Source organism: Melopsittacus undulatus, chromosome 6 (assembly GCF_012275295.1).
Source record: "Melopsittacus undulatus isolate bMelUnd1 chromosome 6, bMelUnd1.mat.Z, whole genome shotgun sequence".
Taxonomy (NCBI): Eukaryota; Metazoa; Chordata; class Aves; order Psittaciformes; family Psittaculidae; genus Melopsittacus; species Melopsittacus undulatus.
This window is the reverse complement of record NC_047532.1, coordinates 30248572-30267105: the sequence shown is the minus strand read 5'-3', so window position 1 is coordinate 30267105 and position 18534 is coordinate 30248572. Positions and strand designations below refer to the sequence as shown.

Below are 18534 nucleotides of genomic sequence, written 5' to 3'. Positions count from 1 at the left end.
TCACCTTAATTCCACCATTGCTTTGTTCACAGCCTGTACCAGCCTGGACTACATTCAGGGTTGGATTATTCTGTGGGTTGTTCATTGCACTGAACGTCACTGTCATACTTTCAGGTGGGTATCCTTGACAAGACTCGCTGCCTGCCATGCCTTGTTTCGGGTATGTCCTCATCACTTAACGGGGGTCTGGATCTGAACTGGGTTGGTCAGGATGTTCTGGATTGAATCAGTCCGGGTCAGATCACACTGTTGTAAAGTATTAGTTCTGCTCAGTAATAGATTGTGTTTTTTCATGTTGTATATGCAGATTTTGGACTTTGAATTTATTTGAATATGGACTTTGAATTTGAATTTTTGGACTTTGAATATTTGAATATGTTATGGTTTGTTCTCCTGGTTTTCTGTTCTTGGAATGATGTTCTGAAGGTGGAACATCCATCTACAAAGACAGATTTCTGTTACGGTTTTGTGAACACACAGACCTCACTCACCTTAAGACAGGTGCTTGCAGAACTTAAGTTTTTCATGATACTAGCTCCCTACAGCGAGTGAGACCAGAGATAGAGCCATGTAAGCACCATGCCACGTGGGACATTTTCATGTAGAAATTTCACGGATTTCAATGCCTGGTGCCTATTAATGGAATTAATTTTTCTTGTTGGCAGATTTTGGCAAGATTGTTTAACAGTTATAATGAATTATTATGTATCTCAGACATTGGTTTTATTCTGTTTGTGCCTTCCAAGTTTGAACTCTGAGTAAAGCCATATTAGCACTGTAGATCCAGACACAGTGTTTAATCACAAGCAGCTTTACTAATTGTGTGTGTGATTTCAGTAGTGTTGTAACTTGCTTAAACAGTAAAAAGTAAAAGGCTTAACAAATCAGCGTGTGAGCTCTTGAGTTAAGGAAAGCCCATGTCTGTGGTTTTGACTTAAAAGAAATTTTTAATCAGATGTTTCTGTAATTGAATCCAGTCATCTCTTGGGATAAAATGTCTCTGTTTGAGAAACTGTTTGCAGTGCTTCCCGTTTGTTCTTCCAACGGCAGAAACAGAAGCTTGACCTGTCTGTGTGAACAGTCTGTTTTATGTGTAGAAGCTGCTCTGTATTCATCATATCTTTTTTTCTGTTGCTTATACACTTGATCTCTGTGTGAGTTGCAAATATGGTTGAAGCCAGTTGTGTTTGCGTTATCTCTCAGTAAGTGACACAATTGTGAGGAGGAATTCATAAAAATGATTAAACCTCCAAGGCAGATGTTACTAACTTACTGTGAATAATAGGTTTGTTTGTTATCAGCAGACATGATATGATATCTGTGCATTACTTCAGATATTGGGCAAAACCTGTATTCTAACTGCAAAGTGGTTTGTGGTTTTTGGTTGTTATTTTTCCTTTTATTTGGATATGAGTCTGCTAACCTCTCTGCTATATTTGAAAATTATGATTTGATTGACTAAAATGGGAGTTAAGGATTGTATGTGTAGAATCTGTGGAACAACATAGAACTTCTACTGGAAAACCACTCCTTTATTAGCTGATTTTACAACTAGAACAGCAACATTTTACAGATGAATTCATAATACCTTGGGGTCTGTTAGAGCTGCAAATGTTACAGTTGGATCCCAGGGAAGTGTCCTCCTAAAGAGTATGAATTTTGAGGCATCACTGTTTCTGTATTAGCTTTCCTAGGTGCCAAGGGAGTACGTAATTGAAAGTTCATGGAAATGGGCATATGTTTTATTAACCAGAAACCTGTAAGATTTCATGCAAAATCTCAGACTCTTGATGCAGCAGCCTCTTGTTTGATAATGAGGCTCCTATGCCATTGGTCTTGTAACCAGGGACATCTTCCTCTCTGAACATCTTGATCAGAGCTTGCATTTGCTGAAGGAATGAGTTGATCAGGTGTCACATACCTGCTGTGACTCTAGCAGGTGACTTCGGTTGTATTTTATTTAACTGGATATGTATGGAAAATCTCTCTGCCTTAGGGCTGTAGTATGGAGGAGCCCTGAACTGGGTCCAAGTTTGAGACCACATACACCTTTGCTGGACACTTAACCGCAAGTTGGTCTTTGGGGGTCTTCAGTCTAACTGCTCAGCAGTAGTGAAGAAAATGGTTCAGTCAGGACACATGAAAAGGGAATCAAATCTAGCCATTGCACTGCACAAGCTAAACTAGATAGGGTTTCAGTATCAGAAGAGAGAATATACAGAAATACTCCTAACTTCTTTGTGTTAGCATCTGATCTACTTATACTGTTGAGTATCTGTTTTTTCTCCAGAACCAGCTGCTGTTCAACCTGCAATTATGGTCCTGAGCCTAGAAATAAGATTAGCAGGCATTAGATATGGAAGTCATATGCTATAATGTCATGAACCATGTTCGCCTCAGGATAAACCTTTGTCTGAGTGTTCTGTCTTGAATAGCACACAGCATATCTGTCCTATTCTGTCTGGGCATGTCTTATTCAATATTTTTGGAGATGCCTGTTTGAAAGCACCTCCTTTGGTTTTCAGATCAAAATTCGAAATGCTGCTTTTTGCAATTCCATATTTAAGACTCATTTCTTTCAGGTTCTTCAGGGTGGCTGTCATTTCTGTCCAAATTTGACTCTCTTTTCCCTGAATCCAGTAGTCTCTAAGTTACACATTCAAAGTAGCAGTTCTTGAGTCATTGTTCCTTGCACAATTTTCCTCCATAATTTTGTATAGTATATAGTACAGATGCTGAACACATGAAACTTCTTATGGGTGTGTTTGAGAAAAAAAACCCACAAAAATATGAAAAAATCAGGGTTGTAATTTAGACAGGAAAGTTTGTGCAAATAAATTCTCAGCATCAATTCTGTAAAATTGTATCCTTATTTTTTCTTCTCTCTCACCCAGCACATGGGTGAGAAACACTCAAAGAAACTGAGGATTTTCAAGTAACCATATTTCCATATTTTATTTGTGCTTTTCTCACAAAACCTGTATCAGGCAACCAGGTGACAGCATTTTGCAAAGAGGCTTATGTTGGAGAAACCTCCTGCTGTATAAGGCTGATCATTGTTTGAAATTAAGTAAATTAGTTTCCAAACCCCTGAAGACTGAACAAAGGAACCAACAGACTTTCTAGTATTGCTTGTGTCAGTTTTTCTGTTTGGGTGTGGCTGGATATTATATTGCTAGTTATGAATATGTATTACATTACAGTTGTATTGTTTTCAATGATTAGGCACAGTTTAGCATTGTTTTAAATGCTGTAAATGGTGCTTCTTGGTTTTGTGGGGAGCTGAAGTATTTGTGTATCTGTCTGTTGGGATTTCATCTTCATTAAACCAGAACATTGAAATGCTTATAGTCACGATTTATGCTAGCGATGTCCCATGTGCTGGTAGTATGACACAGGGGACTTCCAGTGCTGCTAATGACCTGACTATACCAGCTGGAGAGTGAATTTTCCCCAGAATACTCCTGAATGCTATGACAGGCTGGGTAAAAACTCCTTTACTTGCTGGAATGTGCAGGTGCCTATAAGTGCACCCTGTTTTCAGAGGGTACAGCCGAGCATCTGAGAACGAGCATAAAGCAGTAGAGCACAGCTTTGTGTTGTGACATGACTTGTGCTATTGCTAAGGTCTTTCCTGTTCTTTTTTTTCCAGGTGTGGCTTTTATAGAGGGACCAAATGTGTGGCCACTGGTGAGAATCTATCGAGGTGGCTTTCTCCTGATAGAATTCCTCTTTCTCCTGGGTATCAACACATATGGCTGGAGACAGGCTGGAGTGAATCACGTCCTCATCTTTGAACTCAATCCCCGCAGCAACTTGTCCCATCAGCATCTCTTTGAGGTAAACAGAGTAGATTGCAGGAGTGGTTGAGCTGTGTGGCATATCAGGAGGATAAATCCTGCTTCATTTCCTGGCAAGGAGTTCTAATACAATTAGAAGAGGAAGTTGCTGAAGTCTGATTAGATTACAGGAATGAGCACTGCTCTCCCTTTTCTTATAATGAGAATTCATTGACGATTTCAAAGCTATATTTTCATAAAGTATCTATGTGTTTTTCTTCTGTCGTTCTGTAGATTGCTGGTTTCCTGGGCGTTTTGTGGTGCCTGAGCCTGCTGGCATGTATATATGGTAAATTCACCTACATTCCTATGCAGGTGAATCCACTCATCTTATATGGCTTCATGTTGCTTTTTCTCATCAACCCTACCAAAACCTTATATTACAAGTCCCGTTTTTGGCTGCTCAAACTATTGGTAAGTCTCAAACCTGAAATAAATGAATAATTTTTAAAAAATACTGTAGCTGAGCAGTAGCAGTTCAGTATATATAAATGTTATAAATGTCTTCAGGAAAGTGGGATGCCTATACCACTGTGCATTCATAGAGCAGACCTGATAAGGTACTGACTGCACATCACTGTTGAGCATGGTTTTACAGAACCAACTTCTGCTTGTACCAGTCTATCATTATCTTTGTATTGCAGGTAGCTACTAGCTAATCTTCCTGTATACAGCTGTAGGCATACTTTTGCACATATAGAAACACTCTGATGTATTTATTTTTTTGTTCCTAAATGTTGTGAAGCAGTTTGATTAGGGTTACAGTGCTGTAAGGCAAGGTTGCATGGGAGCTTCTCAGCTCAAACTGGGTGAGTGGCAGCACTGAGAGGATTCACTGATGAGTGGGATCATTTGCAAAGGTTACTGCTTATAAAATTATGTTCATGGGTGGTCTTTTTTCACCAGATCTGTTTGTGGTCTTAAACTATTTATTTTAGACCCAGCTCACATTTTCCAAGTAAGATAAATCTGGTAAATTGAATGTAAATGTGTGTGCTACTTCAGTGTTCTATTTATAGGTGGGAGCAACAAAAGAACAGTTTTCAAACTTGTATGGATCATCAGTTTCTTCCCAAATGGCTGATTCACATGTTCAAGCCCACTGTGTATGCCCTTTTAAATTGGCTTTAATCAAGTTGATTCCCTCACTACCTTATTCTTGCTGCAACTGCTCGGAGAGCATTGGGTGTAAGAGGGTTTGGCAGGCTGATGTTATTTGTAGAATCATTTTAATGCCAGCTAAAACAATTAACTTTATCTGGGATATGACAATGACAAAACGTAGAATCATGCTTTAAGCATGCGCATGCAGGTGCACACACAGCTACTTAACCTCTGTGAGCTTACCTCTGTTATTTTATTTACTAGCTTACTACTATTTCAGTTTTTCTTTTTTGCCTTCCAGCATTCAGCCATCTCTCATAGATGTACCTTTAGTCCCAAGCCTCATTAGTCTTGCTACTGTCCCTTGGTGCTAGGGGAAGCACTGGAAGTGCTTTAACCATGTGAGCAATATCTGTGCTAATTTACCTTAATATCTTAACAGGATAAGATTTTCAGTCCTCACAGACCTCTTAGGCAGTTTCTAGTACTTGCTCTAGCCCACCTGTCTCTAGACTATGCTGCAGTCTGCAATAGAGGCACATCTTTGAGTGTGCAGAGGCCAATTCATCCCTAGGTCCCCTGGGGAAAAATGCTTCATCAAAATGCAAGATCATCTTAATGGTGGAAAATGACACAGTACTTCTGACTGTGTGTTACGCGGAAGGGGAAGAAAAAGGCCAGACAAACCACATAAAGAGTAGCTGTTAGGCTTTTCTAATTTTTATTGTGTGTAATTGGCAGGTTGGGTGTATTTTATTGCTCTGTGCAATTGCCAGCAGCTATCTGGGTGAAAGGAGGTTTAAATAGTGCAATTCCTAGAGCTGTGCTGTTCACACAAATTTTGGTGAGCATTTTTCTTCACATCTTTAATATATTTAATTTCCAGCCATAACAAAATATGACATAGCGGGTGTAACAGAGTATTACTGGCACCTTCAATTTTTCTAGAACCAAACCAGGAGCATACTCCAGTGTGTTGTAGCATTTCCTGTTGGATCTGGGGGGCCTACTGCATCCACCTGTGATCATCAGTGGCTGCTTGTTGGTACTTATGAGTAAGATCTCTTGATAATCCTTAAGCGACTGTAAGATATATCTGAATTGATCTTCTTCTGAAAAAAAAAAAAGAAGTTTAATTCCCACACCAGCTCTTCTTTCTTGCCTGAGTACTTAGGTGAGTGTTCCTTTGCTGCCAGATGAGAAGCCCATGAGTGCACTGGTGTAGGCTGAGAGGAGCAGCTCATCAGGAGTAATCCAGTCCAAGTACAGGGGATGGCACAGCATCTGTATGCCCACACTCTCCACAGGGAACCAGAATGGCAAAACAACTGCAGGGAGCCTGTCTGAGAGAGGTGAAAATCTAGGAAGTGTTTAGCTCCAGCTCAAATATCTACTGTCTCAACACTTACTAAAACCACAGAAGCAGGAAGTCTGCTCTGACTGTGGAACTATTGATATATAATTGCAACCGATTACTAGAAACTGAATTTCAACTCCAGCTTTTTGATTACTTTATTCTTGCAGCCCATCTTCTCTGGAGGATGTTACAGACACTTCTTAGCTGAGGATTGAGGAGTTGCCTGTGGTACCTACCAGCAAACAGTGTCCTCAGCTGCCAGCACCCTCTGGTAGCTGGGTTGCAACTCTAGCTGTGCCTGGGCAGCGTGTGGCAGCAGCCAGAAACCACAGAGCCTGACGTGCAGGGTTAGGAGGGTTCAGATGGCAGCTCAGGTTCTTAAGGATAGTTCACTGAGTTGCCAGTGCCTTATCTAGGTCATGGACATATCTGCTGACTCCTCGTCTGCTGTAGCATTTAGGTGGAAAGCTTATACTCTCAAATTTTATGTTGTCATCTGGCATTGCCTGAGTGTCTCTCCTTAAATTAGTTAAATAACAACATGGATTTTATTATTTTCTTTTTTGTTTTCTCATTTAATTTTAGTCAATCTTTGTTTATAATAAAAAAGGTCAGATGAAACAGGTGAAGATAGTATCAGGGAATGTTGGTAAAATGGAGGAAGGAGCTTTTAAAAAGGAAAGCTGGCGTGGCTTCTCTGACCTCTGCAGAAGCTGTTCTGCAGCTGGACTGCTTTGAGGACAGATCTCCCTAGTGGCTGGCCCTGTTTTGAGCCTTTATAATAGGTTCCGTCCTTCAGCACAGTGCTTTCTGGGTCAAGATCCATATCTGCTTTATGCCACTAAGTCTTAATCCACTATTTGGCTTTGAAATTTAGGACCAGAGCCTTAAATTGGCATTAAAAGCCAATGGGAATGTGTCAGTCCATTCTCTGTAAGGTTTCTGTAACTGTGTACCCTTTAGGTTAATAAGGAGAGCAATATAAAAGATGAGTGTTAGCCTGTGCTTTCATTAATTTAGAGATTCATAAATCTCTGAACTACCTGATGGTGCTGGTGCTGTCTTTTTGAGAAATTGGCCATTAGTAACTATAACTAACTGGGTAGAGAGAGTTGTAATCAAAGGTAATGGACCATGAAAACTGTCTGGTTTGAAAGTAGCAAAACTGCTGTTAAGGCTTATAGGGAAAGTGGACTAGGATTGAGAGGGAGTCTAATTGACAGTCAATAGGATTTCCTCTGCCCTTTCTTTAACTCTTTCCCTGCTAGAGGCATGGGCAGATTCAGCAGTAACAATCTTTGCTTTTTCAACTTCTAACACCAAAGAACAACTAATGTGTTAAGTAAACCGAACCATGATCAGAGTAATGGTCATGCTGAGGGTCTATAATCTAACTGAAGTGTTAAGGGTGAGGGAGACGTGTGGAAAATGTCCGTAGACATTACATAAATGCCTGAAAGAAAGCACTGATAAAAATGAGGAGCAACAGGAGAAACGGAGATTGGAAGTTTCTAGGAAAGAGCTTGGTTGGAGGAGACTAGGCTCTTGTGCCAGTGGGGAGGGAAAAAACAATCCCTCGAGAAAACAAGCCCAAAACAACAACAAACACCAAAAGAGGGGACATGAATGGCTGCATGTGGAGAGGAATGCAGGAATGTTACTTGTACTAAAAGTGAGGAGACAACTATCTTTTTTTGTGTCATTAGGAGCAAAAGGTCAGCAATAAATCTTCAAGCCTTTTTGTGATTTCCCATATTTGTTCAATGCCATGATGTCCTGCCATTGCATTTAGATGTATTTGACACTATTATGAATTACTTCTTTTTCTTCCTGACAGTTTCGAGTATTCACTGCTCCCTTCCACAAGGTAGGCTTTGCAGATTTCTGGCTGGCTGATCAGCTCAACAGCCTGGTTGTAATACTCATGGATCTGGAGTACATGATCTGCTTCTACAGCTTTGAGGTTCAGTGGGAGGATAACGCTGGACTTCTGGCAAACACAGGTAGAGTAATGCTGATGACCCATGCAAACACAGTCAAAATGGTCTGAAAAACACTGGCAAGGCAGCTTCATAGTTATCTGTCTTTTTGGAGAGGGCTACCAAAGACATAGGGAACTAAAATAATATATGTTTCTTGTAAACACAGTATTGGAGAGATTCTCCCCTTTCTTAATTCCATCCAGAGAAATTGAATTTCACATCAGTGTTCATTTCCTAATCCAGTCATATGGGCTGACATGTATATTCATCAAAGAATTTAGGTGCAGCATTTCTTGATTGGAAAGAGAAATCCATTCTCCTGGCATTGCTGTTTTCTTTCATAGTAGTTTAACCATGTATTTGGTTTTAGCCTGTTCCTGTTGCTCAGCATCAAAATGAGTTGCATGAGCTTGTTGACCACAATTTCCTATGCTGTAGCCTGCTTCTTACAAAGCCTGCTCCATCAAAGTACTCTAAAGCAAGAGAGAGGATGGAGAAACTTCCTTGTTAGTGTTACCCCTTACTCAGTTAGAATTGATGCTGTGATGCCAGGGTTGTGCGTGCTCTGTCTGTTCTTTCTAGCCAGAAGAACCACAGAGTTGGCACATGAATTTTGACTTTGGCCTTCCCGGTGGCAAAATAGTACCTGTCTCCTCCTGGATCAGGCTGTAGTCTTTTCATTTTAAGCAGTGACTGCCGGCAAATTGTGTTGTCTGATGGTTTTGACACTTGCTGAAAGAATTTACAGTATGCTTCAATAAGCATCAGTGTTCACTTTGTTCTTCAGATCTGCCTGATCTGTCTCTTCCCTTTAAGATAGTGTTGCAGTAACTAAATATTTATTTATTAAGAATAAATAAATAGGGCAACTGTGTGGATATCAACTTGTCCTTTTCCAATATAAATAGTAGAATGATAGCACAGTGCTTTGGGATAAATACCAGCTAATAACTTGTTTTCATTATTCTGAATAAGAAAAAGATGTTTGTTAGTGGAATGTTTGGTTTAGATATGCTGAGCAAGACAGAAAGAGAATATGGCATGCTTGGGGGTTCCAGGCAAAGCTGGGTTTTTCCTGGTCATTTCCTCAATAAAAGGCTCTCAAACATCAGAGCATATGCCAAATACTGGCATAATCAGGTTGGCATAGCTGTCTCTCACCTCAGTTGTTGAAGCGGGGGCTTAAAAAATAAAAAAAGAAAGGGATAGCAAAACCACATACTGAAACATAAAAGAGAAATGGGTCAAGGACATCTTAGGCAAAGTAGCCTTTTTGAGCTGTCCCACAGAGTTTGGAAATGCTTTCCCATTTATGCACAAAAATTCACCGTTGAAGGCCTTTTATAATTCCATTCTTAATTGATTATTAACAGTACTGCCAACGGCACAAAATAAATTTAAAAATAGATTATTTCTGATCTTGTTGCATGTTAGTTACACCGGCAGCAGTGAAGGAGTTAGATGATGATCTGTCTAAATGTATCTATTGATGTCATGTCATGCGAATACCTCCGAGATGGAATAAAGAGCTTTAGGATACTTCCTGGTGATGAGGAGCTTCTCACTATTCTGGATGTGTGTGTGCCTAAATATGAGACATTGATGGGGAGTGGCTCTCATATCAAGTGATAATTTTCTTACAGAAGGGAAGACAATAGGAGTTCTTAAATTTATTAACTCTTTGTCCCTGAAACTTTTTTCTTGCAGATAATCAGATTTGTTACAGCTACTCCTACGGAGTGAGAGCGGTTGTCCAGTGCATCCCTGCTTGGTTGCGATTCATCCAGTGCCTGCGCCGTTACCGTGATAACAAACGGGCCTTTCATCTGGTTAACGCTGGAAAATATTCCACCACCTTCTTTGTGGTGACATTTGCAGCCCTCTACAGCACTCACAAAGGTATTGGTTATTTTGGAAAATCCTTTGCAAGTCGTGGGGTTTGTGGTTTACATGAGAGAAGCTGAGAATTTGACATGCCATTGAAGTGTGAACTTTTGGCACCTGTGAAACATTTCAGTGGAAAGGCAAAGGCTTGCCTAGCTTGCAAAGAGTAATTTAAGATCTTCTTTTAGGTATTTTTCACATACCTGGTCCACTTAGAACTGCATTTCTGGAGTGTGAGAGAATTTTGGGGTTTCTCTCTCAAAAGGAGAAAATGTAAATACCTGTCAGTTTTTGCTGTCAAAGGAGGTTGAATAGGAGATGAATATGGAAAGAGAGAACATAGGAAAGACTTCTCCCTTAGTATTCATGAATAGCTAACCTGCATCATGTAAATAAAGCTTGTCCATCATTCCTGGATGTGGAGAAATGTACACAGTGCCGTGAATTGCGCTCTCTGGATTTTCCGGTGTGTTTCTATTCATGCTTTATTCTGCAGCTGTTAGGGAGTTGTTTCCAATCCATTTAACTGCAGATTGAGCTCTGATCCCTGAAGTTCCCCATCTCCCTGGAAACAACAATTACTCGATTCTACTCTTGTTCTGAAGGAAAAAGCTTTCAGTTTCTGCACTTAAGGCAGTCACCCTGTGTTTCATTGTTCTGAAGTCCTAAAAGCTGTATTCTTTTATTTGAAAATATATGCCTTCTGTATCTCCAGAAATTAGCAGCTGCACACGCTCATGACCAATTACTTATCCTAAACTATGATTGTGGCAGAGCAGGGAAAACTGTTCAAAGCATGCTGGTTTTTTGATGTGTGGCAGAGATATTAGAAACCTTCCTGTGGCCAAGAAATGGCTGTTTTGACCTAGCTGGGCTGATTATAATGTTTGTCAAGCCTTGTATTTTAATGACAGAGGAGTGCATTGGTGCAGGCTGGCTGAAAGCTGGAAGTCGGGCACTCTGTCTGGAGGTACATGCAAACCTGGTGTGGGAGCACCAGTTGTGGATGCAGTTCCTGGCCCCTGTGTGCATCCCCTCCCCGCTGCTGTGCCTCTGGAGCTTGTTACCATTTTAACTTGTTTGCTCAATTACATTCCGCAGCTCTTCATTTCTAGCCCTGCAGTCCAGTTAGTCACCACCGCCAAACCCCAAGATGAGACAAATACAGATTGCCTGGCTATAGTCACTGCTTATATGCTTTTATATACAGTGCCTGCTTTGGGGAGGCTGACTAATGCTTCTCCTTTCCCAGGGGTGGGCACTCTGGCAGAGCCTTCTGTGGGAAGGTATGTTTGGAACCAAGAGGAAAGCCAGCATCTGTCAAAATGTCCTGTTGAGGAGTCTGACCTCTTTCTGCCTCCTGTGAGGTTTGCTTCCTGCCAGCATCACTGATCCTTGTTTTTGTTGCTGCCATACATAACTGTTGTCTGCTCTTCAAGTCTGGCAGGGAGTGGGTTGCAATGAGGTGTTTATGAGGTAGGCACAGGACTTGTTCCAGTTGCTGAGTGTTCTTCGTGGCTCCCAGCTTTTGCCTGTCCAGTTTTGTTAGCGGAAGTCAATAGCATGTAGTTCTTGGTATCATACAAAATAAATGGGCATCTTTGTGGCCTTTGAAAATTACACATTAGCATGCATTTTGTCAATGTTACTGTGCCTGGGCTTGTAGCTACTTTTCAGAGAGCTGCCTAAAGGCCTTGCTGTGTTCTTTCAGCCCTGTAGGCCTATTCCCATCCTTACATAAATACACTTTGTAATACTCTGTACCAGTTAAGAATCTAGTTTGATCTGTGTGCTTTACACAGATCCCCATTTCTTTTTGAACTTGGAATCAGATGGTCTGTCATCAAGTTGTTATGATGTTACTGTTGAAAATAGATGCACTGCTCGCCCACACCTTCTCTATGTCTGCCTAAGGATAGCAGAGACAAACAACAATCCTTACCTACAGAACATCTGCTGGGGGCTAGCTGCTTGCTATCAAGAAAGCAAGCACTTCCCAAAACAAACGTCAGTGGTGAAAATCCTTGCTCATTAAACCTGCTCTAAATTACAGTAAGCAATGAACCTGTTAATTGGCTGGGGTAACAGAAGTTTTATTTCAACTGACTTTAGTCCCTGTGTTTGCAAGCCTATGACTTATACCCCTGGAATGACAGCTTTGGCTGCCAGGACAAGAGGGTAATTGGCAGGCTTTTCTTGGGAGGTCAGGTAATGCACACCAGTGCCTGTTTTCCACTTGGGAGTCCTGGGGACATCTCAGCCCTCTGAAAATGCTTGTCCTCCTCCCTTCCTTTGAACTTTGAAAAACTTACAGCTGGAATTATGCGGGTAGGAGGGTTTGTTGGCATTGAAAGCCAGCTAATTCTCATAGACTGCACTTACAGCATTCTTGTGCTGTGTTTTCATATGCTTGCTGGAAAACAACCTAAGCTAAACAAATGTACAAATGCCACCTTATTATGTTACGTGATATACGGTGGTTCTGGCCATATGTGATACTCCTTTCTCCAAGCCTCCTGTAGTTAAGTTTCCCCCACCCCCCAGTAACATTGTGTGCTATGGGCTCTTGGTGGGTATCCCTGTTTCACCAAAATATCACTGCTTAATTCATAGTGCTCAGGCAGTGCATAATTCTGGTTCTTTCCTCCTTCAGAGATGCCATTTCTTTCCTTTTCCTCCTTTATTTAAATGCAGAATGCAATTTTCTCTGCTAATTGCAGTTGGGATGTTAGACTGATAAGACATGGAGGTAAATTCTGTTATGTTTTCACTCCCAAACAGCAATGTTGTTGTGCTGGGACTAGACTAGTTTTACAGAGTTAACTCCAAGCTATCATCTCTATACTCAGATATCATTTGAATTAGTGAAGCTGAAGTATCTACTCCATAAAATAAGACCAGAGCAGGCAGCAGTAGCATGGACAAGTGTCAACTCAAGCTGCCCACTTCAGCACAGCTCAGAAGCACCACCATGTTTCAGGGATGACAGCAGCAACCCAAGGGCAACTGTTGCTGAGCTCCCAAAGGAAGAATTCTCAGTATTTTTATATTGCTCAAAGGAATGAGAAGCAAAGGCCGTGTTCTGTAAATATAGTCCTGCGGGGTGTGTTTGCACAGGCAAATGAGGCATATCTGTAACTCTAAGCTACCTAGCAACTGGACTGCATGCTGCCGGTCCCTTCCTGCTCACAGCACGGCTGAGCAGAAGCCTTTGACTTGGCTGTTTCCTTGCCTTGCTTTGCACTAAGGAGTTCAGTGCTGGCTTTAACTTCCCTGGCAGTGCTGAGTTGCTGTCCCCAGAGCTAGCCAACTGAATATTACATTGCCTTATTTAAGCCATGTGGAAACCTACCTGGTGCTGGGGAAACAATTATGCCTGAGTCAGCAGCAGAATATTTACCCCAAGTGCAGTGCTATTTTGACACACAACTTTTTGCGGTGTTTTCACTCTGCCAAAACCAGATGTGCTTACTGTGACAAATGCACCAGTATAACTGCTTCCACTTCAGACCAGCTTATCCTATCATTCCACAGGGGTCCCCTCTTGTATAAAGTGTGTTTGCATCTAAGGTGGTACACTGACATACCTAGAATAGCCAGCCTTGGTTTCATTCCTCATTCAGACCTGGTTCACGCTTTGTAGGAAAGGATTATTATATTTAGGTGTTCAGCTCTTATGAGAAAGAGCATAACTGGAGTTGTGTTGTACTACTCTAAGAGTGACGATTGTATTTTAAGCTTTAGGCATGATTTATGCTACAACTTTGTTCCTTACAAAATGAGACAAATCTTGGTTTTGCTGTTGTCTGTCAATTTTCTCTTACCTTGTTGCCTTTTGCTCACATGGTGTCATCAGAAATACCTGACTCACATAGAATACAGATTTGGCTTCTATGCTGGAAGAACTGAACTTCTTAAGTGCTTTGTACTCTTCCACCATTTCCTGGTTTTGTGGGATTTGTTGTTTCAGCATGAGCATTTCTGTGTTTACCTTGTTTTCTTTCAGGAATGCATTACTGAACTGAAGCACAAGTACTATATTTAAATTGGCTATTTGGGAGTTTATCTTTCTAAGTTTTCATTGTCAGTTTGATTTACACACCTTATTCAATGAAGTACTTGTGGTCTGGATAGTGTCCACTATTTATTATTCTCTGGATTATACCGAAGTTTTAATCCACATGGCCTGGAAACTTGAGTAAGCATCAGTTCTTCCATATCACTTCCCATACCCTTTCCAGTTACCTCATGCGACGGCTGTCCATCATCAGTTTGGAAGTGCTATGGAGAGCCTTAGGTTGGTCTAACATAATGTAACTGTTGGTCTAACATAATGTAACTGCTATGCACTTTCTCATTAAACAGCCCAGGAAATTGATAGTAATTAAAAATACAGAAGTTGACTAAACAGGGCTGTCTCTAAAGAGTAGTGCTTCTGTGTTCTCATCATTGCTTCAGAAGCAGGCTTCTCTGATGAAATGGTGCGTAATTTGTTTTGTTTAAAGCCAGTGTAAGAGAAAACCGTGAAACTCCTTGCTTTGCCACGGAATAGAGATCTCAACTGCTTAAGACAGGAGCCATCCTTCGATTAATGGGCTTTTGCAGGAAGGTGCTAGACCATCCCTTGCTAACAGGGAGGTTCGACCAGGTCTGACCAGATGAAGATGATTGGGGAATGTGCTGCTGCTTGAAAATACAGTGGAAGATTCCCAGGTCTTGGAGGAATGCCCATTCGTCACTAATCATAATGGCTTCAGTTGTTACCAGTGGTGATACTGGCTGGCGTAGCCAACTGCGTGGTGGAGCAAACCACTGGTTCTCCTGTGGTCTGTCCTGTTGCAGCTCCCTGAGGAGGGGCATGACTTCCAGATGGAGGATGGTAATGCACAGCAAGAAGAGAGAGGTGGGGAGAAGATGATGGTAACATCAGACTTGTGCTGGTTGCTGCAGGAGAGTAGCTGATTGTACCTTAGCTCTGCTGGCTGAAGTGCTGGGTGGTGGGTTGTGTCACTGAGCCCTTGTTGCTACCATATTAGTAACTGCAGGGTGCAACCCCTGTGGAGTGGATTTGCTGGTAAGGGGAATAATAATGAACTGTGATCCTTAATGGTTACAGCAGGAGAGGAGGACAAGTTGATGTGAGAACTGGGACTATGTAAAATGACTTTTACACAAATTGGACATCATTGCAACAGCTTATACTACTTCAACTGAGAATTTCATTTCTAGGGAATGGGATGTGGGGCAAGGTAAAATAGCTGGACATTCTGAATTCAAGTAGACTTTTATTTTTAAGTACAAAATTTAAAAGCAAAACAAAAACCAAGCAACATTCACAAAAGAATGAAAACAGTAGCATTTGTGGGATCCTGTTCAATAGCTTATCCCTTGTGTGTTGGTACAAGGTCTTCCATCTCTCCACCCCTTTCTCAGTGCTGGAAGAGCTGTCAGCACTGTGGCAAGCAAATAATTTAAGTGTCAGAAGAGCCTTATAGAGTGCTCAGATTGACCTCTTGAAGTAAAACAAACTTTGTAATGGGATTAACTGGCTTTTTCCTTAATACTTGAAGCTTTTGCACAGCTTGCCTTAGCACATCATAGTGGCAGTTCTATCAGGATGATTATTTGGAGCCAAAACGTGCAATGTCTGTCACATTGCTGTGAGCTAAGATGAATTTTTGTCTGAAACCCTGTCATCCCATGCCCAGGAGGCCTTCAGTAATGAGTTGTGTTCATTAGCCAGTCTTTCTGATCCTTTCTATCGGAGCAGCAGCAGCAGTGTCATTTAGTGAAGACTTGGAGGCATTGCCATGGGCAGACATTTCCATCCTGGCCTCTGACCTCCTCCCAGCTTTGACATGGGTCTCTGAGCAACCTGTGTTTCTCCATGCCAGTTTGTTAGCTCCTCTAATTGCTTAGACACCCATCGCAGCGATGGTGCTTCCGAGTGGAGCCAGAAAGGGTGAGGAGCACCCGAGCAGGGCTGCGGCAGGACCACCGTGGCGGAGGTCCCGGCAGAAGCTTCCTTGCTGGCAGGCTGTGGTAAGTGAGTGCGGAAGGCGAGAGGAGACAGCAGCCTGTGCTTGGCGGGGAGCCTGGGAAGGGGTGTTAAGTTTCGGGAACTGACACCACACCCTGAACGTCAGCACAAATGAGGCATGAAATCCCACCGGGAAATCTTCCCATGCTTTGTAGTTCTGCAAATGTCAAGTGGGACACTCCTGGTGCCAGCAGCCACGCTGTGGGGGAGAGGCAACCTCAGCACCCTGCTGCTGCATGATTCATGCATTTGCTTCTCAAGATTGCAGCTGAGAAATGGATTTTAATAGCTGGGATTTCGAAAGTGGACTAATGGTACTGTTTGTGTTTAATATACTTTTGTGTTAATGATGGCAGGAACTCTAATGAGTAAAGTAGAAAAGGTGGCACTTTAGAGGGGGAAGTCTGACTTTTTTTTTAAGAAATATGTCAAGAAAAGCAAGTGACTGTATCAGAAGCAATTTCTCTGTCAAATGTGTGCAGGTCTGGAGTTCTCTGGTGCTGCAGAAATCTAGATGTGATTATCTGGCATCTGTATTTTTGATTTTGATGTTTTTGTCATTGCTGTTAAATTTTGGAGGAATCTGCTTTTGGATATCCAGCACTATAGAGGTAGCAGATGACGTTGTGTCCCAGTCCCTAGATTGTCTAAAGAAGGCCCTGGTTACCATGCTATTTATTTCTGATTGTGAATCCGGATATTCTTATTAGTGAGACTGCTGGCAAATGCTTAGTTTGGAAACGCCATCTTTCTCAAAGTAGCAATTGAACATCCCCTAAAGAACACTTAAATGCTGAAGAAGCCACCAGAAGAATCGTGTCAAATCTGTAATGACTGATACTCTTCCTTCTGTTTGCAATTAAATCACATTCTTTTGCTTGTGAGATACAAGCAATTAGATTGCTGTGATGTCTTGAAATTAGACACAGTTGTATCATCCTATAAGCCCAGTGCAAACCTACAGAGTATTTTTAGTCAAAACGTGATTAAGGGTTTTCCCTGCTCTACAAATGTAGAATCTAACTAGAAGAAGAAACGAGATATTGCCCCCTGACAGTTCTTCACTGTGCTGCATCTTGATATTTTGCTTTAAATTGTGCCTGGAGGCTAAAGCAGAGGTTTGCAGAATCTAACGGGAAGGTTGTTCGTACAAAGTGGTTGGTATTTGACAAAATCCAGCAGCATATGATGGCGAGTCTTCCATGTGCTCCTCCAGGTTATTTGCCTTTTACTGCATCAGGTCCACTGTCATGTCATGGCTCTGCCATTGATCAGTATTAAATAGTGGTACGTGCTGCCTGAGCAGAAAAGCAATGCTGCTGCTGTTCCCTCATTACGATGTGTAATTACTGAGGGAGTGGTAATACTGCACTTCAGTAAGGTGTTAGCCAAATGCTTTGGGGTGTCATTCTGATGACAGTTCTTATATAGATAAGTCACTTCTGCTTGTCACCCCCCTCCCGTTGTGTGCTGGGGTGGAGTTAACGGGCAGATGTCATCTCCAGGCCAAAGGAGTGACAGAAAGTATATGCTCAGTACTCTAGTGTCTGTGCTTGGCTAGTCTACTGTAAATATATGTATTCTTGTTTTGGTTCTGTTTAAATCTGTGATTGAAAAGGTGGTCACCAAGGGAGACTGAATTTGGCGTGCCTTGACCAAGAGGTTTTTAATTGACGCTGGAGGCAGAACTGCTCTGGCTGGATCTGTTTTGTCTGATGTAGCAGGGCTTACCTGACTGTGTTTCCTGATAACCTCATGCTTCTGACAGCCTTTATCACAGCTTTCACCATCAGCAGAAACCACGCACCAGGACTGCTTATCGAGGGCCATTGTGCTTTTGTCCAGATCTTCAATAATACATGGCATTGATTTTTTTCTGTGTTGAATACTATATAGTGTTTACATTCCGCAGAATTATTCAGCAGGGTAAACAGATAGTATTGTTTGGAAGAAAAGTCAATATTAACTGCATTCAGGGTAGTATTTGCTGTCTACCTTTGATGGAAAGCAACCTTTCTCTTGCGTGTGTTTAGAAGGGGCTATAATTTCTGTGGAGTAGTATTCTCTTAGAACACTAGTCAGATACTGTGTCCCCTGGGGCTGGTTTTGGGATCCAAGATATTGTCTATCAGCAATTTTTGCAGGCAGTAAATCCTCCTGCTGAAAGTGCCTGTGGCTGTTTTCTGGCACTGTGGCCATTCACAGCTTAAGTTCAGAGGTGGAAGTCTTCCATTATTTATCTAGTTGACCTTCTGGAGCAATTTGTAGGTGTATTTGTGTAGTGTATCTAGTGGAATTGCCTTTAATAGGGTAAACTGAGAATGCTAA

At 41.6% G+C, this 18534-nt stretch overlaps 1 protein-coding gene across 2 annotated transcripts in view; it reads left to right on the top strand.

The window, feature by feature from the left end:
* XPR1 (xenotropic and polytropic retrovirus receptor 1) overlaps positions 1-18534 on the top strand; it is a 112001-nt gene that overhangs the window by 81163 nt on the left and 12304 nt on the right. For both annotated transcript variants that reach the window (XR_004549668.1, XM_034063639.1), the window contains exons 7-11: positions 33-114; positions 3653-3840; positions 4074-4253; positions 8138-8303; positions 9990-10181. Coding sequence is in view for 1 of the 2 variants with exons in the window: in XM_034063639.1 (XP_033919530.1) it covers positions 33-114; positions 3653-3840; positions 4074-4253; positions 8138-8303; positions 9990-10181 (808 nt within the window). In the remaining variant the exon portion in view is untranslated. The remainder of the gene's footprint in view (positions 1-32; positions 115-3652; positions 3841-4073; positions 4254-8137; positions 8304-9989; positions 10182-18534) is intronic.